Source organism: Archocentrus centrarchus, chromosome 5 (assembly GCF_007364275.1).
Source record: "Archocentrus centrarchus isolate MPI-CPG fArcCen1 chromosome 5, fArcCen1, whole genome shotgun sequence".
Classification (NCBI taxonomy): domain Eukaryota; kingdom Metazoa; phylum Chordata; class Actinopteri; order Cichliformes; family Cichlidae; genus Archocentrus; species Archocentrus centrarchus.
The window spans coordinates 21,756,782-21,782,277 of NC_044350.1; the positions used below are offsets into that span (position 1 = coordinate 21,756,782).

Sequence of the window (25,496 nt, forward strand, 5' to 3'; positions counted from 1 at the left end):
CAGATGGGCTACAGCAGCAGCAGCCCACAGGGAAATGTTATCTGACGGTTCAGGATGCTGGTGTAATGATGTAGGACAGCTTTTCTCTGCCCCTTAGCAGGAGCTGAGAATTGAGAATGCCACAGCCTGAGTATTGTTGTTCACAAAGTCCATCACTTCATGAGCAGTGTACCAGTCTTTCTGATGGCTGCTTCCAGCAGGATAATGCACCATGTCACAACTCAAACTGGTTTCTCGAACATCACAATGAGTTCACTGTACACAAATGACCTCCACAGCAACCAGATTTGAGTCCAATATAGTTATTTGGGATGTGATGAAGATTCACATAAAGGATTTGCATCTCTGCAGCAACTGTGTGATGCTATCACATCAATAGGGACCAAAACCTCTGAGGAATGTGTCCAACACTTTGTTGAATCTATGCTATGAAGAATCAGGGCAGTTCTGAAGGCAAAAGGCGGTCCAAATTGGTAATAGCAAGATGTACTTAATAAAGTGGCCAGAATATGAACACCTCAATTCACTGGTAAAAAAAAAAAAAAATCAAACTCCTTAAAATAAATAAAAAAATCAGACACAAAACCCAAACCAACATCTTAGAAACTCTTTAATGTTAAATAGAAAAACATATATAAAAAAAACCAGAATGCACAACTGATCATTTCTCTAAAGCCATTATTTACAATTTTCAATTGATTTTTTGCTCTCTGAGAGGTTCATACAGAGCTGACGGTGCTGACCCCTGTTGGTCACTCTGCTTCCCGTGGTCATTCATCAATGGTGGGGAGCCAGAATGCCTGAAAGATTAAATAGATGAACAATTTTTGTTACATTTCAGCCATTTGAAGCTGTTTGTGTGTCTGCAGTTTACAAGAATAAATAGGCTTAAAAAATTATTAAATGGATATTGTTAACAACTGCATTATAAAAAAAAAAAAAAATTAAGATTATGCAGAGCTACATCCAATTAACACTTGATCTAAGTCTTATGCTTACACTGACACAGCACACACACAAAACTGTTAAAATGCATCTAAAAATAACCTTCATGTAAGCCCACATTTCTGCCTCCACTCACCATGTTGGAGCATGCGCTTGCAAACGTCATGAACTTCGGATTGAACTGCAGGCAGGTAATCGGGCCTGTGTGCTTCCCATCTAACAAAGCCACCTTCATGCCACTCTCGGCGTTCCACACGTGGATCTTTCCATCCTCAGAGCCTGAAGCAGATGAGCAAAAATGTGATAATCATTCAGTCAGTGCCATTACATGATCTAACATCATTTCAACAAATGTTTTAATTTGTCAAATAAAACTGGACTTCTGTACAAAAACAAAAGCTCATTTCTCTTCTGCTAGTCCTGAGATCACTGTAGATTTTGTCATTACTTGAGGATGTTACTGCTTACATGCACTCTTCCCCTCCACCAGGTGATTCTTTCCTTACTAGTCAATGAATTTTATCTGCAAAAGTGGGATGCTTCTCCTTAGCAGTTAGAAGGCTCTGCTTGACAAGCTGCCGAATTACTGATGCACAATTTTTTACATTTATTTATGTCTGGTCACAAGACACTGTTAAGTACTGTACAGAACATTATGAAACTATGTTCTCTTATTAGAACACTTTATAAGGTTGCCTTTGTGTATCAGCATACACTCTTGCACACAGTCTTTTAATTTATAAAAATGTCTTGTCTGTTTTATTTTACAGTACTAATTTTAACTACTTGCTGAGCTACACTCTGTTCTCTTGCATATTTTACTGGTGATTTAAGGTGACAGTAACTCCGCCTTTTTATAATGGGGGGGGGGTGTCTCTCACACACACACACACACGTTCAATGTCACAAACACCCACAATCACTTAATTGCTTATGAAAGAAAGAAAGAAAGAAAGAAAGAAAGAAAGGGCACGCTCGTACTAGTGTGACTCCTATCAGGAAGTGGCCAGTACGTCCAGTACCAATTGCTCACAGTGTATCTGTAACAGTAAATATAAAAAGTCCGTTCACCTCTTCACACAATTTCCCCAGAGTCAAGCACTGTGTTTATATAAGAGTTCTCCATGTAATGACACTGCCAAGCTCAATTCAGCCAATTCTGGTCCCACGAATTCACTCTGGAGTGATCAGAGCCAGTTTGTGCTGGAACTCCAGCGTTACCTCCTGGTCCCAAACGGAAGCGGTGGATACTCCCAGAGCTGAACAGCTGAGCGGCCGATTGGTTGGTTTCTGAGTTTGGCGCAGAGTGTGAAGAGCTTCAGCATCCAGGTGGTGAGCAAATGGGAAATTAAATGATAAAGGACCGAAAGTGCTGACAGGCTGCAATAGACACTGGACATGCCAGGAAGAGCACATCCTTTCTTGTTTAAGCCTTGTGATTAGTGGTCTGTTCCAGTTGAAAAACTTCCCAGTCGGAATTTTCAACAGGAATTCCTCCCTCAAGTCGGATCACTCCCACCAACGCCAACTTAACAATCCAACATGGTATGTTTGGTACAATAGTGCCTTCGGATTACCATTCCGATTGCAAAAACTGCCAGACATGACAGGTTTAAAAAAAAAAAAAAAAAGCACTGCACTGTACTGTACTGTTTGTGATGCATGAATGGCTCCATCTTGCTAAAGAGCAAAACAAATCCTGCTTTTCTTTGTTTTTCCAACTTCATGACCGGAACGCACTCAACTCAGGAGTGACGCCACTCCCAGCTCCGACATCCGGGGTAAATGGAGCGCTGCATTAGTTTGGGGTGTGTTTGACACTGCGCAGGCATGCATGACGTAATGGATTTTCGCCAGCTACCGAACAATGGATTGTATCTTTTAATACTGTGGCAATTAAATAAAATGTATTTTAATGTTTATTGTTACACGGGTCTCTAAAAAAAGACCCCCAGCTACCTGTGATAATAATTACACCTGACAGGACTTCTGTCCTCAGTGAGCATAGAAACCTTGTGTCTGAATATGCAAAATATTTGCCAGAGAGTATTAACAGAATTCAGGGGTAGGTTTTTGCACATGTGTTAATTTGCTTGTCTACATGTTGCTTCCATATAAATCCAAATTAACTGAACTTTTAATGCTTGTCAAAATCAAAATGTAGGTTTTGATCCTGAGACGAACTAACGCATGAAAAAATTATTATTAAAACTAAGGCACCAGCAACACAGAACTGGTCATCTTAACTTACCAATCATAACAAACTGGGAATCGGGAGTGAATGAAGCCTCTAGTGTCACGCCTTTACTGTTGTTGTAACCCTGTGCGTAAAACAGGATATTCAGTTATAATGACCATCGATAGTTAATATTTTGTTATGAAATGGTCTATAAAAACAGGCAGAAAATCCATTTTATTAGTTTGTTATGTTTATTCTATCCAGTACATTTTTCCAGATTGTGCATCGTAATAACTTGTCTCTTACCCCAAAGGAGTGAAGCACAGCACCCTTAAAAGCATCTAAGATGCGTAGGGCCCCACCATTTGTAGAGAGAAGAATGAGTTTTCCATCATTGCTAAACTTGAGTCCTGTCCACTCGCATGTTCGATCATACTGAAGCTTGAAGGTTGCAAAGGGACCCTGTGGACAAGAGGTGGCATGACCATTCAGTACTTTTCCCTCTCAAGAAAAAAGAAAAGTAAACAAACAAACAAGAGCACTGCTGAGCAGGTGCCAATGCTCAGCTGGTTTGGATTAATAACGGGGAGGGGGAAGGGTGGCCAAAATACTGTTATAGTAAAGTCAGTGAACAAGTGTGTGAAGTTTGATGGGTCTAGCTTGAACAGTACGCATCTATGATGTGAATTTAAACATCCTAGGTGAGATTGAGTTATTGCATTCACAAGATTTTCAGAAAAATTGACCTTGACCTTCAGGTCAACGTGGCTGATTCAAACACACCCGAGATTCTTAGTAGAGGCATCTGCGGTGTGAATTTGAACATTCTAGGTTGAGTCATTGTTGAATTATGGCCAGTGTTGAAGATTATGCAGAACAGATGCTGTCACTGCCACCAAGGCTATGACAATACCTCGACTGTTTCTTTGAAACAGCTGAGCTAAAATTTACTTTGAATTTCAGGCTTCTCTAGTGAACTAATATCTCTTACCTTGTCAAATGACCGCAAATCATAAAGTTTAACCATTTCTGAATTTATTCCAGCAGCAAAAATGAGACCCTCTGGATCAAAGGAGCACACTGGTTTCCCCTGCAGGTGCATTAGACCCTAAAATTAAGTGACAAGTGACAAGAGAAGGTCAGTATCAGTTATACGCCTCTTTCCCCAATATAACACTATAAATTACATACAGGTGCAACAATATTTAACGCTTACCTAAGCCCAATTACTACCAAACAAACTCACCTGACAGTTCGGTGACCGCAAATCCCACAGTCTGATAGTTTTATCTAATGAGCCAGAAATAAATGTGTCATCCACAGGAGACATGGAGAGAGATGTCACTCTGGTCCCAAAAACAAACAAGAAACAAAAAGATCATAACTGGGAAACTTTGACCGCAACACTGCAATTCAAACCAAAACAAAATCCAGTTCTCACCTTTTGTTATGCCCCGGAAAGTAGCGAATGTATTTGTTGTCATGAAGGGACAAGTACCGTATAGTATCTTGGAGAAAAGGGGGAGGAAAAAAAAAAAAAAAAAAAAAAGAGTCAATCAAAAGAAGAGAAGCCTGCTGCCAAGTTATGCATTAAACAAGACCATCAACTGCAAAAACCACACCACCTTCCAAAAGTGAAGTTAGAGGCTGATGAGTAAACTCAACCGTGGGCAAGGCAGTCACTTGTACAGTTAGCTCCTGTATTGGGCAGAATCACAGACCCTCAAACTGTACAAACAACTACCTCAGACCAAAGTGAGCAGTTTCATCCCTGCAATCCACTGGCATGCAGCACCCCGTCTACACCAACCATCAAACAATATATTGTCTTCCCTTAAATGTGATAACTTAAGCATTAAATGCACAATAAATATGCCTCCTTGTTTGCTCCTATACTGCCGTTATTAATGACTTTACCAGTTATTTTTGACATCTCGTTATATAAAACAGGCTCAAACCTACGACACCACCAAACTAAAGCTGTGCAAAAGTGTCGGTGCATCAACATACCATCGATTTTGTTGGAGCTGTAGACCACAGTGTTTGCAGCATGTGTGTACCTGATCAGATCCACGCCATACTTTTTACTGTATAGTGTCCTCTTGGGTCTGCAAACAAAAACACATGACAAATAAACAAACACAAATATGAAAGGCAAAAATCAAATGTCAATAGTCAGGTGTGCTCTGTCAAGTAATTAACCATATGTACTTTTAAAATAGCTGCTTGCCATTTAAGAAATGCACCAAAAACATTTAATTAAAACCTTAATGGGCACAGTGCTATTTATTTTGTTTGAAATATTTATGCAATGAATGCTGAGACTTCTGGACTCTTCAGTGCCATGAAATTGTTTGAGTGAACATTTTACAACAAATCTGAGTCAATTTAAGTTAACTTTATCCCCCACCCCCCCAGAAGTTCACACAGACCTTAGAATAAATAGCAATTAATAAATAATTTACAAAATACCCAAACAATTACGCTTAAAAACCTCACCACTAATCTGCCATTTAGTCACAAGCTGTTCATTTATCAGTTTATTTGACAGAGGAACAAATGAATATTTATAGTGGTTATACTTACCTAAGGGACCCTGTACCACCAGTTAATCAACACAAACCCAGAGAACACCACATGTGAGAGGTCAGGTAAAATCCTGTTATCCTGCCGAACAGCAGACTATACAAAAATATCTTCTAGATCTTCTAATATAACCTATATATTTTCCTCTGAATCCAATTCTGATTAAGAGAGCAGTAAAGGACTGACACCAGTAACTGCCTCTATTAACGGATACGTTATTGATGAAAATAACATCCCAATATATACAAGGTTTTAGTCTGCAGACACACATACAAGGTCCTTCAGATATTAAGGGTTTAGTTCGAGCCAAGCAATTTTATTTACAAGCACAAAACTGCAGACACTAAAACTAACAGATTTATTTATTCCTTTTGGTGCTGCAGGCGCTCAGAACATGTTACGCTGAGCATCAACGCAGTGCAGTACGGGCCTAGCTAGCTAGCATAGCAAGCAGCTACCGTCAAAAACACAGTAAAATAAAATAAAGATCAGCAGTAACTGCTCTTACTTTCCCTCCTGGCAGTCGTACAAGACTAGCGAGTCATCGTCGCTGCTGGAAATAATCGTTTCTCCATTCGAGCTGAAGTCGAAGCAATTAATTTTGTCTGTGTTTTCGCGAAACACTTTAGCAACCCTGAAGCTCCGCAGCACATTGTCCGTCAGCTTCATGATGGCCTGTGTGTGTTTGAGGGGAAGCGCGCCCTCGTTTTTGATTTAAACCCAATCACTGATGCCACTTATGAAATTTGTACAGATATATTAGCTGCGGCGACGCCAAAGGGTTCTTTCTTTCTCCAAAAAAAAAAAAAAAAAAAGTACAATTCAAAACCAGCGACAAAATCCCGCCTGGGATACTTTTCTGTCCTCGGCGGAGAGGAGGAGGAAGGAGAAGCGCCGCCTTCGCCACGTCGGTGACGCGCGTATTCATCACCTGACACGCGCATCCCCCGGAAACCACGCGATATGGCATGTAGTTATCGCGGTAGTTGCATTATACCGTAAACCCAAACAGGAGTAACTATCTTTATGTAGAACGCTGCTGCTCACTAGGGCAGTTTAAAAGTAAAATGTTTTCTTTTGTTTTTGTTTTTTTTCCGCTGTATCAAACTCTGCTGTAGTCGAATTTGTTTCAAATTGCCTGTCTGAAAAAGTAACGCCTTCCTGCGTGACTAGCACTTTCCTGGCACTGTTAGTGGTGTGTGTTTATCAGTTGGCTGCAGTCAGCTTCAGGTTTGGCTCCTCCAGGCTGCAATGTGAACGCAGGAGAAGCGAAGAATAAAGTAACAACGACACTTCTGTCTGCACAGAAAGGAAAGTCCGGGGTATGATTAATCCAGTTAAAAGCTCTATTTGCATCTCATTTGTTGATTACAAAGATAACAAGTAGTGTGGTATTTGTCTAATCCACACTCTCCGGCCACTTTGTTAGGTACACCTGTTCACCTACTTGTCAACGCAAATATCGTTACGTGGCATGGTTGTTGGTGCCAAGACGGGCTGGCCTGAGTATTTCAGAAATTGCTGATCTACTGGGACCTTCCCACACAACCATCTCTAGAGAAAATGTCCAATGAGCCTTGTTGATTCCAGAAGTCAGAGGAGAATGGCCAGACTGCTTCAAATTGTTGGGAACACTGGTTACAACCAAGGTATGCAGAAGAACATCTCTAATGCACCAAAACTGGACAACAGGAGATTGTAAAAACGTTGCCAGGTCTGATGATAGTCTTAGTTTTTGCTGTGACATTCAGATGGCTTCGTCCTGTCTTGTATCAACAGTTCAGGTTGATGGCGGTGTCATTGGCACACTTTGGGTCCTTTAGTACCAGCTGAGCATCAGTTAAATCATGTCAAACTGGTTTCTTGAACAGGACAATGAGTTCACTGTACTTAAATGTGATCACAGTCACCAGATCCCAGTCAAATAGAGGACCTTTGGGATGTGGTTAAATGAGAGATCCACATCATGGATGTGCAGTCAACAAATCTGCAGGAACTGAATGATGCTATCGTGTCAACATAGATCAAAATCTCAGGAATGTTTCCAGCACCTTGTTGAATCTGTGCCTAAAGGCAAAAACGGGTCCAACCTGGTATTAGCAAGGTGTGCCTAACAATGTGGCTAGTGAGTGTATTTCTTAGGGTATTCATTTATACATTTAGTTTCCATCCTTAATCTGGCTACTGATGAAAAAAAAAAAGTCTCATTAAATAACCTTTTCATTATTGTCTTGACTTCTTGCACATGTTTCTGATTGGATCAAAATAAAAGGGTCCCAGAGGCTCAGATCTCATCAGTCCTAAAGAAGGCCTCACTGATAGTTGTGGCTTTCAAATAGAGCGTACAAGTGACCTTGTGTTTAATCAGCACTAAAAGTTTTGGTATCACTGAGTGTAATGCAGTCTCTGCCAAAAAAAAAAAAAAAGAAAGAAAAAGTACAAATTAAAAGACTAATGCGCAGCTGCATTGTCAGCACTTCCATGTGGCCTGTGATCCTCTGAAGTCAATCATTACACACAAAGTACACAACTCCAGTCAATCTCTGGCCAAATGTTTTGCGACACTGCCTCACTGCTGAGCTAGAGTCCACATACAACAGGCTTCCACAGGAATATACCAGCTTTATATCCCATTTTCAGCCTTCACAGGTAGGTACAGAAATGCAAACCTAAATGTATTTATCTAAGTAACGTTTTTATAAGTATAAACAAAAAGGGTATGCCTTATTTCTTTCAGAGTAGTTGAGCGATACTGCTGCTTTATTCCTGCAGTTATCAGATTTAACCATAAATAAGGCTTATAAATAAGTGTAATGATGTGTAATTATGAATAATTATAATTGCGTCCTAATAATATATGACTATTTCCTTTTTCTTTTTGTGTTGTTTGTGGTTTGTTTAAATTGTGCTCTCTTTACAAATAAGTTTAAAAAATAATGTAATCCTTTAGGACATTTCTGCTCAGACCCACTGAGCTATCCATGGCCCGTGTCCTTTCCTTGTTCCGGCCTCATCCTTTTCTGGGTCTCGTGGCTGGGCGAAAACCCGCATTCTGCAAAATGTCAATGGACACGCGGGCACGTGAAGTGTTTGCAGCTGCAGTGGAAGCTGTGCAGCCAGATACTGTGGTCCGGCAGAGTATAGAGCGCAAGGAGGACTCTGTGATTATTAATGGTCACAAATTCACACTCAATCACAACCTGCACTTGGTGGGCTTTGGGAAAGCTGTCCTGGGAATGGCTGCTGAGGCAGAGAGGATTATGGGCGATCATTTGGTGAAAGGAGTCATAAGTGTGCCACATGGGATTCAGCAAACATTACAGCAGCATGGGAAAGGGTAAGCAAATACATTTAGCGCTAAAAACAACTTAAAATCTTCCTCAGAGAGCAAGATTAAATATGATCATGTTTCTTCTTCCGCCACAGCCATCTGCTGCTAAAAGAAAACAGTCGCATCAAAGTAATCGAAGGAGCTAGACACAACTTGCCTGATGCTGATGCCCAGAAGGCAGCTGAGGAGATCAAGCATTTAGCCAGTGAACTGACAGAGAAAGACTTGCTCCTTGTACTGATTTCAGGTCTTAATTATTGTTAAAAACAATAATCGTCACACATATATAATTAAAATATCTTTAACACAAGCTGGTTCATCACTGTTTAGGTGGGGGTTCTGCATTGCTACCTGCACCCACCCCGCCAATCACCTTGCAGGAGAAGCTAGATGTTACCCGCAGCCTTGCAGGTGCTGGTGCCACTATTCAGGAGCTGAACACCATACGTCGCGCCCTTTCTTTGTTAAAGGGTGGAGGGCTTGCATATTATGCTCAGCCTGCACAGGTAAGAGACTTTTATTATAGCCATCTGTTGAACAGTCTGGTAATTTGTACCTCAGATATCACTCTAATCATTTCTTCACAGGTTGTTGCACTGATACTATCTGATGTGATTGGGGACCCTCTTGACTTGATAGCTAGCGGCCCCACAGTGAGGAGTCATGTGTGGCCTGAGGAAATTTTGTTAATCCTTGAACATTACAAACTGTTAAACTCTCTGCCGACATCAGTAAGGGAAGTCCTTGGCAGTCCAAATCCCCGGTGGAAAGAGAATAAGGACGAATCCGATACATCAGGACATGTTCTCAACGTTGTGATTGGCTCTAACAGTGTTGCCCTTAAATGTGCTGCTCTCCGTGCTCGAGAGCTAGGCTTCCGCCCTGTTGTTCTTTCCCCAGGCGTGTGTGGTAATGTGAGGTATGTGTCTAGACTTTACGGCCTGCTGGCCCGCTTTGCCTGTTCTCGAAAGGAGCCTCCTCCCGAGATTGCCACTGAGGTGCTGAAGCTGGGCCCTGAAGTAGGTGTTGAGAGTTGGGACCTCTGCCGTACCATGCAGGTTTTGGATGAAGGGCGTACGGAGGGATGGGGTGCCACATGTCTGTTAGCTGGAGGCGAACCCATTGTGGAGCTAACAGGCAAAGGTCGAGGTGGTCGAAACCAGGAGCTGGCTATGCGAGTGGGACTGGAGCTGAGAGACCTGGAGCTTCCACCTAATGGGCCAGTATTTCTGAGTGGGGGCACTGATGGTCAGGATGGACCCACTGAGGCAGCAGGGGCGATAACTGATGGAGGGTTGCATGATGAAGCGCAAGCACAGGGGCTGGACATCAACAACTTTCTCGTCAACAATGATTCTTACACGTTTTTTTCTCGTCTTTCTGCTGGGCAGCGTTTGCTTGTACCTGGCCTAACCTGCACGAATGTCATGGATGTGCACATGCTACTAATTCCACCTATACCTATAAACATCAGATAATCCCTAAGCACAAAAAAATCAAATAACCTGAACTTGTTTTTAAACCCTACGCAGATATTTTTGTTCCATATATATATATATATATAACAGTATTGTTGTTTTATATTACCAATCATACAGTATGCAGCAAAAATTTCCTGGGTTCTAATCCAGCCTGGGGCCTTTCTTTGTGGAGTTTGCATGTTCTCCTTGTGTCGCTCCAGGTACACCAGCTTCCCTCCACGAGTTTATGTTAAGTGATGATTCTAAATTGACCATAGGTGTGAAAGTGAGCATGAATGGTTGTCTCTGTGTGTTTACCCTGCAACAATCTGGTAACCTGTCCAAGGTGTACCCTACCCCTTACCCTGTAACAGCTGGGATTGGCTCCAGCCTCCCCCACTTGACCCTGAATTGGATAAGTAGAAGAAGATGGATGGAGAACATGACTTGGTATTAATATATTTCTATTCCCTACTTAATCTTTTTTAGCCAACACAGCTCTTGCACTGAAAAACATTTACAACATCAGTATGTTCAATTATGTATTTATATATAGATTAAGTGTATACATTTAATGTAAAAAAAAAAAAAAGTCATTTGCACAGCTTTGGTGTTGGTTTCTTTGGCTACTTAAAAGCATCTGAAATACAATATTACTCTATCAGTTCATCTTACAGGGACTATGTACATTATTTTAAAATTGTGAAAATCCACATTAGGCTTCTTGGTAGGACTAGTGGGATCCTGTTGAAATGTGGTGTAGCTCAGATATGGTGTTTTTCCCCCTTTGTAGCCATAAAACTACTGAACACATAGCAGTTATGTGCACTTTGTCTTATGATCAACGACCAGTGTGACAGCAAAAGTCCTTTATGTATTCTTTAATACATACACTAATTCTTCCAGAGGTGATCATTACTTTTGTTTACTTGTCACCAAACAATTCATATTGGTACAGAACTGGATAACTTTGGCTTTCATGAAGAATGTATTCCTCCACTGCCCTTAAGTTTTGAGCTTAATTACAAATTCCTTATAAATGTGATCTTTTGCCAAGATAAGATTTAAACTCCTTTTGACCATTTAGCATAGACTTTAAATAATGTAAATGTATTTGTGAAATCGTTTAAGTTGTGCTGTAATTTGCTCTCTGTTTGGATGGTTTTCAATGATTATTTTACATTGAGGCAATGTTAATAAGGTAAAAAGTCAAAAGGTGGTGGACACTTTCATCATGAGTGTGCAATGCACCTTTTAAATATGAAACACAGTGGCTGTTAACATTTTTAAAAATGAAGCTATAAAACAAGAACTGCTTTTACTGTGCCTGATTTCAAAGTTACCATAGATGACCATTTATAATACAGCAGAGAAAAAAAAAAAAAAAAAAAATCACACTGTCCACAGCAAAGAATGGTTTGAATCATAAATATTCACACACACACACACACACACACACAACACTCAATGCAATGCTGGAGCAAATTAGTCCTATATATGTGTATCTATATATTACAAAAAATATATACATATATACACACACACACGATTCTGTGTGTCATTACTTGAAAAATGCTGATTTTTTTTTTTCCTTTCACATGCTCTTCAAATCAAATACCATCTTGAATCAGGTACGTAGCATTAAACCACCAAGTGACCAATTAAACAAATCCTTTTAGTTCTTTATGCACAATAACTGACCAATATCAGCACTGCATAAACAGTGGACATCACTGTGACACTGTTGAGATGCAGGGTCAAGTGACTGGTAGAAGGTCAAGCTGTCTTGACATCATCTTCATTGCACACAAGATGATGCTTTATTATTAAAACAAAACAAACTTGTGTGCATTTGGTGTCTGCAAACTGTCCAGCCCTCACTTGGATAAAGTCCAAAGATCAAGGTCCCGTTAATCCCGATGAATCTTCGGACCATCCCCTGCTTTATCTTCCCTACAAGACAACAAAATCCAACACAGCCATTTAAGAGTGGTGAAACATGCACCTGCCAGTCACTTTTTTAGGTACACCTGTCCAACTGCAAATATTTAATACGTTGGTCACATGGCATTAACTTAATGCACAGCTTGGTTGCTGGTGCCAGACAGGCAGGTCTGAGTACTTGAAAAACCGTTGATCTGCTAGGATTTTCCCACACAAGCATGGCTCGCGTTTGCAGAGAATGGTCTGAAAAGAGAAAATATCCAGTGAGCTGCAGTTCTCTGGGCAAAAATGCCTGGTTTATGTCAGAGGTTAGAGAAGAATATCCAGACTTCTTCAACCTGATAGGAAGATAGAAGGACCTCAAATAACCTCTTGTTAGAACTAGGGTATGCTAAAGAGTATTTCTAAATGCACAGCATATCTAACCTTTAAGTAGATGGCAGCAGAAGACCACACTGAGTGAGACTCCTGTCAGTTAAGAACAGGAAACTGAGGCTACATCTTACACGTGGTCACCAAAATTGGGCAACAGAAGATTGGAAAAACGCTGCCTGGTCTTAAGAGTCTTGATTTCTAAATCCACATTCAGATGGCAGAGTCAGAATTTGGCTTAAACAACATGAAACCATGGATCCATCCTGCCTTGCATCAACAGTCAGGTTGGGGGTGGGGTGGTGTGAGGGCAATTTTCTTGGTACACTTGGGGCAACTTAGTAACACCTGAGCATGGTTTTAACACCAAAGCCTACCTGAGTATTGCTGGTGCACCTATTTTGTGATGCTATAATATCAATATGGACCAGGATTTCTGAGGAATGTTTACAGCAACTTGCTGTATCTGTGCCATGAAGAATTAAGGTAGTTCTGAAGGCAAGAGGGGGTCGAAAGCAGTACTAGCAAAATGTACCTAAAAGTGACTGGTGAGTGGACACTGCTAACGAACATTGTTGGTTATAAACCAATTTTGCAGTAAGAAGCAGACTCTCAGTTATGCAGTGGAAGAGCGTAGGCTACCTGCTTCAAGTCACATGACTCCATAATCGGACACCTACCATCCGCTCGTGTGTGGAGCTGTATCAGGTGTGCCTCCGTTCTGTCCAGTCCCTGAAAATCAACACACAGCCATCAAGCTAACGTGGCTAGCGCTCATTTAGCAGACAATGCTCCGGTAAGGACCGGGTAAACCCACCTTGTCTGTAATACATATCGTTCACTGTATTCCCGTAGACTTTCCACGCGAAGTGAATGGCGATGAGACTAAAAATCAACCAGCTGAGGAGTATTTTGAATATGGATACTCTCATGTCGTTGGCTAGCCAGTCGTCCACAAATTCAGAGAGAAACGATAAGCAGCTGTCAGCAATTCGGGACAAAAACTCAAAGTCCCACGGCTCCTCCATAGCGCCCGCTTATTCAGCTGGTACGAAACTTCAATGAATAGGCTGAACTATCTGTTTGGTGATTTATAAAGCAGCACTCTGTTTTGGAGGTGTCATGTTCCCCATCTCCACCGTTACGACGTTTACGTACAGCGAGGAGAGGAGGGCGGGAAATCGGACGTGACGTGCTACGTAGTGCGCCTGTTTCACCCCGTACACAACAGAGCCTTTCAGTAAGTGATACACAGTATCCGAAATTGTTAAGTTAAGAGACATGCGTGGCTAAAAGGCTAAAAATTCGACACTATTTGCCTAGATTATTTTAACGCTCATTATGTAATCCCCTTATTAACTTTCCATTATTTTTTATTTTTTAAATGCACTATTAGTTCATTTAGCACTCACTATACCTTAGCTAAACTGTCTGTGGCTCTAGCGTACTTTATGCAAACGGCAGAGCCAGACCATGAAGATGTGGGAAAGAACTGTAGAGGGTTAAGAAGAGAGGTGACGATCAGTGAACAGCAGTGTGGCTTCATGCGTTGTTTGCTTTGAGGGTGTTGATGGAGAAGTACAGAGGAGGTCACAAGGCGCGCTTCACTGTGTCTTTGCGGATCTAGAGAAAGGGTGCCGAGAGAGGAACTGTGGTGCTGCATGAGGAAATCAGAAGTGGCAGAGAAGTATGTGAAGGTGGTTCAGGACATGTGTAAGGACGGCGAGATAGTGAGGTGTGTGGTAGGAGTGAAGGATGGGTTCAAGATGGGGATGAGATTAAATCAGGGATCGGCTCTGAGCCTCTTCTTGTTTGCAGTGGTGTTGGACAGACGTACAGATAAGCTCAGGCAGGAGTCTCCGTGGACTACGATGTTTGCAGAGGACATTGTGATCTGTAGTGGTCTCCAAGCAGATGGAAAAGAGCCTGGAGATGTGGAAGTATACTTTGGAGAGAAGAGGAATGAAAGTCAGTAGAAGCAAGACACAATACATGTGTGTTATACCTTCACTTAATTTGGATGGTTGACCTGGGGTCAGCCATCCACAGCGATGGACAGGTGAAGAAGAGCGTGCAGGCAGGGTGGAGTGGGTGGAGACGAGTGTCAGGGGTGATTTGTGGCAGAAGGATAGCAGCAAGAGTGAAATTGAAGGTTTACGAGAAGGTGGTGAAACCTGCTATGATGTATAGTTTGGAGAGTGTAGCACTGACAGAAGAGCTGGAGCTGGAGGTTCGAATATGTTCACTGGGAATGACCAGAATGGACAAGATTAGAAATGAGTACATCAGAGGGACAGCTCAGGTTGAGCAGTTTGGAGACAAAGCTAGAGAGGCAAACCTGAGATGGTTTGGACATGTGCAGAGGAAGGATCATGGGTATAGTGGGCAAAGGATGATGAAGATGGAGCTGCCAGGCAGGAGGAAAAGAGGAAGACCCCAGAGTGGGTTCATGGGTGCAGTGAAGGAGGGCATGCAAAGGGTTGGTGTGGCAGATGAGGATGAGATGGAGGCAGATGATACACTATGGAGACCCCTAAAGGCAGCAGCCGAACGAAGAAGAAGAATAGGACTATTTTACCTCTAAGTGTATTTTTCTGATCCTGGAGACAACTGCTGTATGACCGGGACAGGAAAGTGCATCTCTGGTGTAAAGATAACGTTTAAAATGAAACATCTTTAGTAGTAGTAGATACCAGTAAAACCTGCAAATAAGCAGTGGTTTAATCTTTTTTTTTTTTTTTTAAAAAAAAGGGGGGGGGTCTATATAGACCTTTTTCTCTCTTAGAGAACATGGAAGAATGTAATGACTATGTAGCTACATGTTCTAAATGGTTCTCCTTTTTATAGCTTTAACCTAGAAAGCGTTTCGTTATATTTTCGTTATTTTATTTGCAGCACTCATAAATAAATATGCTGCACGTTTGGCTGAAATTTGTGTCGCTGTTGCTTCAAGTTTCTGTTAGCAGCGTACAACGAGGAGGGCGGGACCAACCGAAGCCACCGAGCGCGTTGATTGGTCGTGTGAAGTTGTCATCAGAGATTCCGGATGTCGGCTTTAGTAAGGGGAAAATTTGTTTTCTGCTTCTCATTCTTGACAGCTTGTTTGCAGCGGGGCTGTTGATGAAAGTCGGTATAGAAATTAGACATTCAGTCCAACACGTCGACGGTACAAAACCGTAAGTTTTACTCTTTCTGTGTCTATCCGGCTAATTTTAGATAGCCACGATTGGCTGCATGAGCGCTGTTAAGCCGAGGCCATGAAATTGATCTGTGTTTGTCGCTTGCTAGCAGACAGTGTTAGCCATGTAACTACAGTCAGCGTTTACTTATTAGTTACTTATTTGAACGATACGCTTTACAGGCGGTCTGCAATTTATCATACATACTAACATAAGTTATTATTATACAAATTATAGCTCTCTTTCCCTGGTGGTTGCTTAGTTCAGTTTCTCCGTGTTCATGTGTAGTGTAACAGTAGACAAGCTCCTGACAACTGTAATATGGTTTAAATTCCACAATGTTAGTATCTTGGAGTAAGGCTCCTCTGTAATCATGTGACCTGACCACTGGTACAGTATGAGTGCTGCTATTCATAAGAGACTTGAGATGCGGTGTGTCTCTGATTTATATCTGTAAACACTAAAATGACACTAAAACATCATTTCCAGAGATTGGGATGGTATCATGGAAACAGCCAATCATCAAGAAGGAGAGGCACCGGGAGTGAAGATTTGTGATCACCCATCTGAGAGTAATCAACCTGGTAAATAAGCAATGTAATCTCTCTTTGAAGCTTGTCTGATTTTAATCTTCATTTTCATCAGTTACACCACTAGTTGGTTTTATTTTCATTTTAGCTGACTCCTCAGCAGTCTCTTTCTCCCTCTTGGGGAATCACATGTTTCCTGATCCAGTAGAGAGAAATGGCAGCGCTGCTATTAGCAGAGTCGAGCCTGCGCTTTCGCACCTGGCAGATGTTATGGTGGAGGATCCTGGTTTAGACGAGGAGCTGCCTTCTAACCAAGCAATGAGACTAGAGCCTGAACAGACAGAAAACTCTGAGTGCCAAAACAACGTGTCCGCACAACCGCCTGACGGAGGGACTGAGGATGACGCCACTGACAATGACCAGAGTGATTCTGGGGAGTTTGTTGTTACAATGCTGGCCAAGGCTAAGCTTGAGGAACAAGGTATAGGGGTGAAGGGAAGGTCGTCCCCTCTCTTGGAGGCAGGCACGCAGGAATCTTCGTCATTTATGTCTCATCGTGATGAGGATGTTACAGCTGACAGCTGGCGGCAGCACAGGAAACATGTGTTTGTGCTAAGTGAAGCTGGTAAGCCCATTTATTCCCGATATGGCAGTGAAGAGGCTCTTTCATCGACAATGGGAGTCATGATGGCGCTGGTGTCGTTTGTCCAAAGTGGAGATAATATCATCCGCTCAGTCTATTCAGGTGAGAGTGTTGGGCATAGTTTTTTTTCCAGCATAGCTTTTGCTACGTTTATGTTTATGTCCTAAAAGTTAACAGGAAATCTGACTTTTTCTTTTTTATTTTTGTTTAAATATACCAAAGGCAAGTGTAGCTCTGGCTCACTGTAGAGGAAAAGACAATTTTTGCCAGTTGACAAAGTCTCCTGGACCATAGAGGCCAGTGTGAAATGTAATGAGCAGAGATAATCTCATGCACTCCCTGTATTGTTTTATTTTGAGTCTAGGGGATGTGAGGTGTTCTTGGGTGCATTTTAGTAGACATTGATTGTTGTATATCTAATATTTGCCCATGTTTCGTCCCCCCCTTCCCTCAGACGAGCACACCGTAGTGTTCCTACAGAAAGGGCCCCTAGTTCTGGTGTGCGTCTCCAGCAGTCGTCAGTCTGAGCAGCAGCTGCGGGGAGAGCTCCTCTATGTGTACTATCAGATCATCAGCATGCTCACCCAGGCCAGTATATCTCGTATCTTTGAACACAAGAAAAACTATGACCTGAGGAGACTCCTAGCAGGCTCAGAAAAGATTCTGGACGGTCTGCTCAACTTGGTGGATTCTGACCCCAGCTTCCTGCTAGCAGCAGTGCACTGCTTGCCCCTAGCCTCCTCTCTCAGGGATGCTCTCAGCCAGATCCTGCAGAAAGCTATCACACCCAATCTGGTTTTCTCCATCCTCATCGCCAAGAACCAGCTGCTAACCATCGTCCAAGAAAAAACCGTCATTGAGGACACGAGGCTGGAGCCAGCTGATGTTCACCTTCTGCTCAACCTCATCGGAGCTTCCTCTGCCTTTCAGGCCGGCGAGATCTGGACTCCCATCTGCCTCCCACTCTTCAATCCTGACTGTTACTTTTATGCATACATTTCTTACCTGGACCCTCCAGAATGCACTGTTTGTTTGCTGCTCCTTTCGACAGACAAGGAGGCTTTCTACTCTGTAGCTGAGTGCAAGAGAAAGATAGAGGAGGCCATGGTGGCTCAGAACTCCCTGAGCCTCATTGCCAAAGCCCAGACATACAGTGTGAGCCAGGTGGGCGTCTCAGACCTCAGACACTTCATGTACAAACCCTTTGATGTGCCAGACAACCACCGTCAACTTACTCAGTTCACCAGGTGTGTGTTTGTATATTGTTACTGTTCATGCAATTACATACGGCTGATATGAGCCGAAACTAGTGTTTCATGTTTAAAAAAAATAATGGTAAGTTAGTGATAATTGTCCCCCATGACACCTTATTTTCTCCTACCGTAGGTGTATGAGTAATAAAATAATGTAAATACCTTTTCTTTAGGAATAAATAGTGCACTTAAGTCAAATTATACAAGTAAATAACAGTCATGTTTAAGATAATGTGCAGAACAGTGTTGAAAAGTACAAAAATTGCCCTGGTAGATATTTTTAGGCTTTTTATAATGTAATTTTGTGTATTTTGGTTTGCATTGCAGTGTTATTGAGCATGATGTTTTTCTTGTGTAACTTGTATCCTACGATGTTTTGCTGCACATAGCCCAGAGATGGAGGCACCCTACAGCAGTGAAGAGGAGAAAATGAGACTGCTGGATCTTTATCGTTATATGCACGGCCGCATCCACAGCACCTCACGACCCCTCAAGCTGATCTACCACGTTGCTGAGAGGGAAACTCTGCTAGCCTGGGTATACACATTTGTTTGTGGTTGTATTCTCTGTGTTACTGAGTTTGTGTAACATTGAAATGATGCTTCGAGAAGAATGATACTACACTCATTGACCGCTTTATTAGGCACAATTAAATGGATTTTTCCTGCATGCGACTTGCACAATCAAATAATGAAATGAAACTTGAATCACTTCAGATCCAAAGTGTCACTAGTCACCAAAGTGTGCCAAGAAACTGTATCCCACACCATTCTGACCCTAATCTCTGAAAGTCGCAGCAGAGATTGAGACCCATCAGATCAGTTTCCTGTTTTTAGCTGACAGCTAAAAACAGGGCACCCAGTGTGGTTTTCTGCTGCTGTAGCCCATCTGCTTCAAGATTCAACATGCTGTGCATTCTGCATACCTTGGTTTAAATTACTGTGTTTTTATCAGCATGAAGCAGTCTGGCCATTCTTCCTCTGGCATCAACAAGGCATTTTCTCCCTGACAACTGCCGCTCACTGGATTCTTCCTCTTTTTCAGACCATTTTCAGACCATTCTCTGTAAACCCCAGAGATGGTTGCTTGGGAAAATTCCAGTAGATCAGCAGTTTCTGAAATACTCAGACCAGCCTGTCTGGTACAAACAACCATGCTACGTTGAAGTGACTTAAATCGCCTTTCTTCCCCATTCTGATGCTTGGTTTGGGCTTCAGCAGGTTGTCTTGACCATGTCTACATGCCTAAATGCATTGAATTGCTGCCATGTAATTGGCTAATTAGATATTTGCGTTAATGAGTAGTTGAACAGGTGTACCTAATGAAGTGGCTGGTGAGTGTACCTATCTGTTTAATATGAAGCTAGAACCAGTTATTGTTCCAATAAATTAGCTCAAAGCCTGGAAACTGGGACTGACAGTACATTTATTAGTGAGCATTTTAGAAGGTGAAGAAGTTGTTTCCCTGCTTCTAGCTTTTATCCTCAGCTAAGATCATCAGGTCCTAATTAAACCTTCGTATTTAATGAATGCTTATTGATTTTCTCATGTAACTTAGCAAGAAAGGTAATAGCTGTATTTCTGATTTCTAAATGGCTTTCTTTTGAATGCTTTCTTTGCTCTAGATCACAAGTAAATTTGAGCTGTACACTTGCTTCAGCCCCCTGGTGACAAAGGCCTGTGCCATTACTGCTATCACTAAGCTTCTAAGATGGATTAAAAAGGAGGAGGACCGTCTATTCATCAGATACCCCCCAAAGTATTCAACCACTCCAAACCCGAGCAAAAGCTCTCGAGGAGGCAAATCTGACCAGCAAGACTCCACAGATAATGGCTTCTTATCTCTTCTATAGGACTCTATCAGCACTAATCTAAGTGGCTCTGCCTCATTTAAAAATAGTTTATACACTGGTTTTTGAACCCTCTTTTGACACCCATGAGACCGACAGACTTTGACCACTGGAATCCAAACACTACGTTTTACACTATTTAAAGAGGACTGGTCACTTTGAAACCAGTATTATTAGTTTGCAAGAAAGCATGTCATTGCATCGCTGCTTTTGAACAGAAACAGTCAGGGCAAAACAGCATTAGTAGATTTTAAAATGAACTTGCAATGATATATTTAAATGTTTTTATATTGTTTTATTACAGCAACAAGAACTTTTCCTCATGAACAGTGAACAGAACATATGTTTACATATGTTATGAGCTAGTATGAGGAGGAAAAATTAAGTTAAGCTACCTTTATCAGACAAGGTCATACATATCCTACCCCCCCACCCCCGTCATCACAGAAATGATGTTACATAATATGTTACAAAACGGGATATGCAAGCTGTTAAAGTGTGTTCTTTTGGGGATCAGCATAAACTGGAATAACAACTGGAACTGCCAGAGGAGGGATAGGCCGCCTTGCATCGTGCAAGGCTTCAAGCGGAGAGATTTCCCACCTTCATCTCTGTGAAAGAATTAGAAAATTTGTTTTTCATCTCACTGAGGCTTTGAGTTTTATTTATGTTACATTTTGTGCAACAGACAAGTAGGAAATCCCAGTCTGATTATTGTCGATGTTAAGTGTTTCCATTGGAAAAAAAAGTAGACCTTATCAGTTTCTTGATCATCTGTTAGGGTCAGAAGATGCCACTGATCTCATGTTTTGTTTTGCAGATACCTTTAGTATGACTCCTAACATAGTTAGTGCAGGCATTATTTTTGCATAATAGTTTCCTAAAGATGGTCTAAAAAGTTGTCATCTTTGTGTCCACTGAGGACCTTCCTGTTAAGTCTTAAGAGTTTGTCTGTAGTGTTACAAAATAAATCCCAGGATGCACAAAAAACACACTTGTCCTATTGGACTTTTTTTTTTTTTAATCAGATGACAAACGGAGAATAAGTAATCCTTGGATTAGTATCCTAATAATTTCTGTTTTCGGGACAGAACCAGTCACTGGAAAAGCAGATAAGCTAAACATGCAGTTATGGGAAAGTCATCCACATATAAGCAATTGTTCTAATAAATTAAGAATAAAATGTAAAACACAAATATATGAATTAATTAAACCTTACAAATTTTACTGATATGTCTTCTATTAGTCACATTTGTACAGTAGAGCACATTAGTAGCTGGATTTTGAGCCTTTTTTAGAACGCAGTGTGGCTTCACAGAAACCAAACTAGTGTTAAACATTTATCATCAGGAATTTTTGATTGATTGTCTTATTTCAGACATATAAAACAACAAACCAATATACATATATTGGCATATATACACAGACATGCCTATGCATACACATACATAGAAACGTGCACATACAAAATCAAACAAAATCCCCGTCCCTGAAATGGAATAGGAAGAAGTATGTACATACTGATTAATCCCTACCCCATGCTCAACACTCTATTAATATACGAAAGTTCACCTTCACCCTTCACCCTCTATACACTAAGCGCACAAAAATAAGTGAGAGCAAAATAGAAAAAAACATGCATAAATATAGATATACCTAAATGCGATTAACTTTCCCAGTTACCCTAATAAATTTCATTAAAGACTTAATTATCCTTAATCAATTTCATACTCTTCCAAAAGCATGTTTCAAAAGTATCTTTTGAAATGAATAATGCTTGAACATTGCTGTAGGCCCACTGGAAAACAATTTGACTCCAGAAATGGAAATACAAAAGGTTTTAATTGTTGTGCGTGCCTTAAGAGTCCTCAAGGTCAACTTTCCCCTCAGGTTATAATCCCCCCTCTCTGTGAATTTCCAGTCAAACAGCCAAAAACACCTTGTTTAGTCTAATGGTAAATATCTTTTGTTTAATGTGGTGTGACTCCCAAGAAGTGCAGGCTGGTAACAAGAACAAACAACTTGTTTCTGTCCAACTTTCTACGATTGACAGTGTTGTAACAGCACTTTGGTTCAACTTAGTCAAAACTAAAGTGCTTTGGTAACGTGCTGGGCCAACGTGTGTCACCAAAACAGCTTCAAAATGCCTTGGCTTTACACCCCATGGCAAAAATGATGGAACCTTTCAGTTTGTAGCAAATAAACAAATCACACATATGACACCAAACAATTTTTGATCAATAGTCGAGCATTCTGGCTTCTTGAAACATACCTCGAACAAACCAAATTGTTTAAATCACTGGGATAAGCCACCAGTTTTAACACACAAACAAAAGAAAACAAGGTTACAGCGGGCTAAAGAGAAGCAATCTTGGACTGTGGATGAAAGTGATGTTTGCTGATTTATCTAATGATGTGATCAGAACAATTGGGCAGTATAAAAGTCAGTTCAGTGTGCTGGTGGCACATGTGCATCTGCAATGGACAGACATACGGACAGGCAGAGGAGGGAGAGTTGAGTTAAGAGGTTGCAGGTGAACAGAAAGGGGATGATCATCAGTAATGACTGTTCTTCATCATTACTGATGAAATTCGGGCAACTACTGTACACATGTCCTTGTTCATGAGATGGAAATGAGGGAAGCAGGACAAAGAGTCCAACCCAAGTCTCTGTGGCCAGCATCATCATTCAGAGAAGAGAACAGGTAATTGTTCCTTGCTGTACGACATTTGGCATACAGTATGCTGTACTGTAAGTACTGTAATGTCCATTACAATGCTTTTTTTTACTGGTTGTATACATTTGTAAGTGCATTCCCCCTTTTCTAGAATTGAAAGAGGGTGGAAGGACTTTCTCTCAACAACAAGAAGCACTCATTGTTGACACGGTCCTTCAAAATACAGTTTCACCGTGAAATCCAGTGATTGAAGACGACAGTGCGTCTCTATCTATTGTCTGTGTCATCCAACGCAACAGACTTAGCATGAAACACTTTTTTCAGAAGTCTGTATTTCTCTATCACTTACAGTCAACTACCATCCGTCCATTCTCTTCCACTTATCCTGTTCAGGGTTGCAGGAGCCTATCCTAGCTGTCAATAGGGTGTGAGGCAGGGTACACCCTGTGCAGGTCTGTCACAGGGCTAACACAGACCGAAAGACAACCATTCACACCTATGGGCAATTTAGAATCACCAGTTAACCTAACCCCAGTAACTGCATGTCTTTGGACTGTGGGAGGAAACCCAAGCAGACACGGGGAGAACATGCAAACGCCACACAGAAAGGCCCGGGCCAAGGTGGATTCAAACCCGGACCTTCTAGCTGTGAGGCTAGAAGGTCCGGGTAGAGAGTGTTTGAACTGCATTCATGGAAAAAGCACCATGATTATATTTTCATAGATGAAGCAGGGTTCAATCTGGTGAAAAAGAGGTGTGGTGGTGTTGACGGACAGCCCTACACCAGGGAAACTTTGTTGGAGGCAGAAGAACACACCTGTCATGATATAACTGGAGTCTTGTGCTGCCTTGCAAGGGAAAATATTGTGATGTGGATGAAGTCCTCTGGCCAGACCCTGCATGAAGACATGATGTTACAGAATGAGTCTCAGTGACTTACAGTAATGTGCTTTCAGCTGTTATCTACATTCATTACTGTCTCTTCACTCTATGGTATTTTTTTGCTGAATACCCTTAGAATAAACATTTCCTGTTAACTACATTCCCTGGATGCTGTGTCTTAAATGATCTGATATAGTGTCTAATGTTCTGTGACGAATGTGTTTTTACTTGCTGTGTCTATGATCCGCACACACTGTTTGGTTTTGAACACAAGACAACAGATTTTTGCAGTGATAGTTTGATTTTGACAGGAAGGTCTGAGGTTTTGTGAGTGTAGGTTGAGTTTTTGGATTTGTGTTTTAGGTTTTGAGAAAATGGGTGGTGGATTCTAGAAGTGTGTTTTAGCAGTTCAGGAAAACAGTAATTAAATGAGGTAGCCAGCAGCTGAAAATTTATAGTTGAAACTGAAAACCACCCTGCAAGACTGATCTGCTGACTGCTATTCGAGAAAGCTGGAACCAGCTTGATGGATAGTTTTTTTGTTGTTGTTGTTGTTATTGTTGTTTTTTTTTAATGTTTCTATTGATGATTCCATAAATCTTTCCACAGCATTAAGGGATTGTATCAGTTTCTACATTATATTAAAATAATTTCAAGATGTTTTACAAAGCCTGAATGTGCAGCTAATAAACAAAAATAGTGATTTATTTGCTACAAATTGAAAAAAAAATCTGAATGAACATCCTGGAAGTGTGCTCCAGTTTTTGCCAGGGTTTTTTTTTTTTATCTTTTGGTTATACGGGAGGAAGCCACCTCCATCTGCATAGAAATGTTGGGTCAATATCACCAAAAAGTGCTTCTGGGACTTCGTAAATCGTCCAAAAAAAAGTTTCAATTTCCCAACGAATTTCATATCCATTGTATCAAGCTGACTTTAGGCTGTTGTAAATGAATGTTGGTCAAGCTCCCACACTTTTTATGAATTTACTGCAAGCACATAAAGAATGAGCACATTGTAAAATATGTCCACCCTGTCATGGACAAAGTCAAATGAAAATAAATACATTTTCATACCAACGTGATTATACAATGCACATTTTCAGATAGCTAGTTTGTCCCTTGCTCAATAATATTTATTTGGTAAAATAAGGCTTTTGAAAATAGTGAAATAATTGCAAATTGCTTGTGTCGTCAAAGAATCTGTGATAGCTGTGTTTTCCTTTTTAAATAAAATCTCTAAAAACTGCAATCTTATCACTTTGTCAAACAATATTATTTGGCAGTGATTAGTTTATTAAGAAAACGTGAAAAGCTTTTACTAACTTGTGACGATAACTTGGTTATTTTCAAAAAACTGAAAAATTACAGGGTGGACAAAAATATGTTAACCGCTGACATGAATAGATTTATTAAGAGCTTTCTCAACAAAAGTGAACATTACAAAACATAATTATGAACATTCATAAGCTTTTTGCATCACAATTTAGATATATAATAGGGTCTAAGGTGGCAAAAGGAAGTGTATGACAAATTGTTTCTCTGTGAGTCCCTTCCTAAGTTCTTCATTGTATCCTACACAATCTCTCCTGCATTTTTGTCTTAAGTTGTGTGACTGCTTCTGTCCAGTTGCCATTTGACTAACATAATCTTTCAGAGGGCAGCACG

The 25,496-nt window shown here is 41.0% G+C and overlaps 4 protein-coding genes across 10 annotated transcripts; 2 read left to right on the plus strand and 2 right to left on the minus strand.

Moving 5' to 3' along the window:
* Nucleotides 1-593: 593 nt before the first annotated feature.
* Nucleotides 594-6,656, minus strand: wdr82 (WD repeat domain 82). Its single transcript, XM_030729744.1, has 9 exons — nucleotides 6,219-6,656; nucleotides 5,135-5,232; nucleotides 4,566-4,632; nucleotides 4,371-4,470; nucleotides 4,116-4,232; nucleotides 3,431-3,586; nucleotides 3,197-3,266; nucleotides 1,082-1,224; nucleotides 594-800 (listed from the first exon to the last, which is right to left on the minus strand). Exons 1-9 carry the CDS (start codon nucleotides 6,377-6,379, stop codon nucleotides 771-773), a joined length of 942 nt encoding a protein of 313 aa, XP_030585604.1. The 5' UTR covers nucleotides 6,380-6,656; the 3' UTR covers nucleotides 594-770.
* A 42-nt stretch (nucleotides 6,657-6,698) lies between these two features.
* Nucleotides 6,699-11,907, plus strand: glyctk (glycerate kinase). 3 transcript variants are annotated; one of them, XM_030729738.1, is made up of 6 exons: nucleotides 6,699-7,032; nucleotides 7,140-7,359; nucleotides 8,661-9,047; nucleotides 9,137-9,288; nucleotides 9,372-9,547; nucleotides 9,629-11,907. In XM_030729738.1, exons 3-6 carry the CDS (start codon nucleotides 8,692-8,694, stop codon nucleotides 10,517-10,519), a joined length of 1,575 nt encoding a protein of 524 aa, XP_030585598.1. In that variant the 5' UTR covers nucleotides 6,699-7,032; nucleotides 7,140-7,359; nucleotides 8,661-8,691; the 3' UTR covers nucleotides 10,520-11,907. The 3 variants fall into 3 exon arrangements, with proteins under 3 accessions (XP_030585598.1, XP_030585599.1, XP_030585597.1); XM_030729739.1 differs by having other exon boundaries at nucleotides 6,699-7,359; XM_030729737.1 differs by lacking the exons at nucleotides 6,699-7,032; nucleotides 7,140-7,359 and adding an exon at nucleotides 7,604-8,359.
* On the minus strand, nucleotides 11,031-13,997 carry tcta (T cell leukemia translocation altered). Of its 2 annotated transcripts, none has more exons than XM_030729745.1 (3): nucleotides 13,635-13,997; nucleotides 13,498-13,549; nucleotides 11,031-12,454 (listed from the first exon to the last, which is right to left on the minus strand). In XM_030729745.1, exons 1-3 carry the CDS (start codon nucleotides 13,843-13,845, stop codon nucleotides 12,412-12,414), a joined length of 306 nt encoding a protein of 101 aa, XP_030585605.1. In that variant the 5' UTR covers nucleotides 13,846-13,997; the 3' UTR covers nucleotides 11,031-12,411. The 2 variants fall into 2 exon arrangements, with proteins under 2 accessions (XP_030585605.1, XP_030585606.1); XM_030729746.1 differs by having other exon boundaries at nucleotides 13,460-13,549.
* Nucleotides 13,998-14,038: 41 nt separating this feature from the next.
* Nucleotides 14,039-21,249, plus strand: mon1bb (MON1 secretory trafficking family member Bb). 4 transcript variants are annotated; one of them, XM_030729736.1, is made up of 6 exons: nucleotides 14,039-14,057; nucleotides 16,486-16,580; nucleotides 16,675-17,271; nucleotides 17,624-18,416; nucleotides 18,812-18,959; nucleotides 20,047-20,274. In XM_030729736.1, exons 2-6 carry the CDS (start codon nucleotides 16,502-16,504, stop codon nucleotides 20,272-20,274), a joined length of 1,845 nt encoding a protein of 614 aa, XP_030585596.1. In that variant the 5' UTR covers nucleotides 14,039-14,057; nucleotides 16,486-16,501. The 4 variants fall into 4 exon arrangements, with proteins under 4 accessions (XP_030585596.1, XP_030585595.1, XP_030585593.1 ...); XM_030729735.1 differs by lacking the exon at nucleotides 14,039-14,057 and adding an exon at nucleotides 15,771-15,875; XM_030729733.1 differs by lacking the exon at nucleotides 14,039-14,057 and adding an exon at nucleotides 15,865-15,993 and having other exon boundaries at nucleotides 20,047-21,249.
* The last annotated feature ends 4,247 nt before the right edge of the window (nucleotides 21,250-25,496 follow it).

Bases quoted from the DNA above. Each gene is read 5' to 3' on its own strand.
- wdr82 (XM_030729744.1), bottom strand. From the start codon at position 6,379: ATGAAGCTGACGGACAATGTGCTGCGGAGCTTCAGGGTTGCTAAAGTG. The intron at 4,633-5,134 runs GTATGTTGATGC...CTTTTCTCCAAG, and splicing joins CAGCTCCAACAAAATCGATG to ATACTATACGGTACTTGTCC. The intron at 801-1,081 runs GTGAGTGGAGGC...TTAATCTTTCAG, and splicing joins CAAGCGCATGCTCCAACATG to GCATTCTGGCTCCCCACCAT.
- glyctk (XM_030729739.1), top strand. From the start codon at position 8,692: ATGGCCCGTGTCCTTTCCTTGTTCCGGCCTCATCCTTTTCTGGGTCTC. The intron at 9,048-9,136 runs GTAAGCAAATAC...CTTCCGCCACAG, and splicing joins TTACAGCAGCATGGGAAAGG to CCATCTGCTGCTAAAAGAAA. The intron at 9,289-9,371 runs GTCTTAATTATT...ATCACTGTTTAG, and splicing joins GCTCCTTGTACTGATTTCAG to GTGGGGGTTCTGCATTGCTA.
- mon1bb (XM_030729733.1), top strand. From the start codon at position 15,938: ATGAAAGTCGGTATAGAAATTAGACATTCAGTCCAACACGTCGACGGT. The intron at 17,272-17,623 runs GTGAGAGTGTTG...CCCTTCCCTCAG, and splicing joins CATCCGCTCAGTCTATTCAG to ACGAGCACACCGTAGTGTTC. The intron at 18,960-20,046 runs GTATACACATTT...TCTTTGCTCTAG, and splicing joins GGGAAACTCTGCTAGCCTGG to ATCACAAGTAAATTTGAGCT.
- tcta (XM_030729745.1), bottom strand. From the start codon at position 13,845: ATGGAGGAGCCGTGGGACTTTGAGTTTTTGTCCCGAATTGCTGACAGC. The intron at 13,550-13,634 runs GTGGGTTTACCC...GTTGATTTTCAG, and splicing joins CGATATGTATTACAGACAAG to GGACTGGACAGAACGGAGGC. The intron at 12,455-13,497 runs GTAGGTGTCCGA...GTTGTCTTGTAG, and splicing joins GCTCCACACACGAGCGGATG to GGAAGATAAAGCAGGGGATG.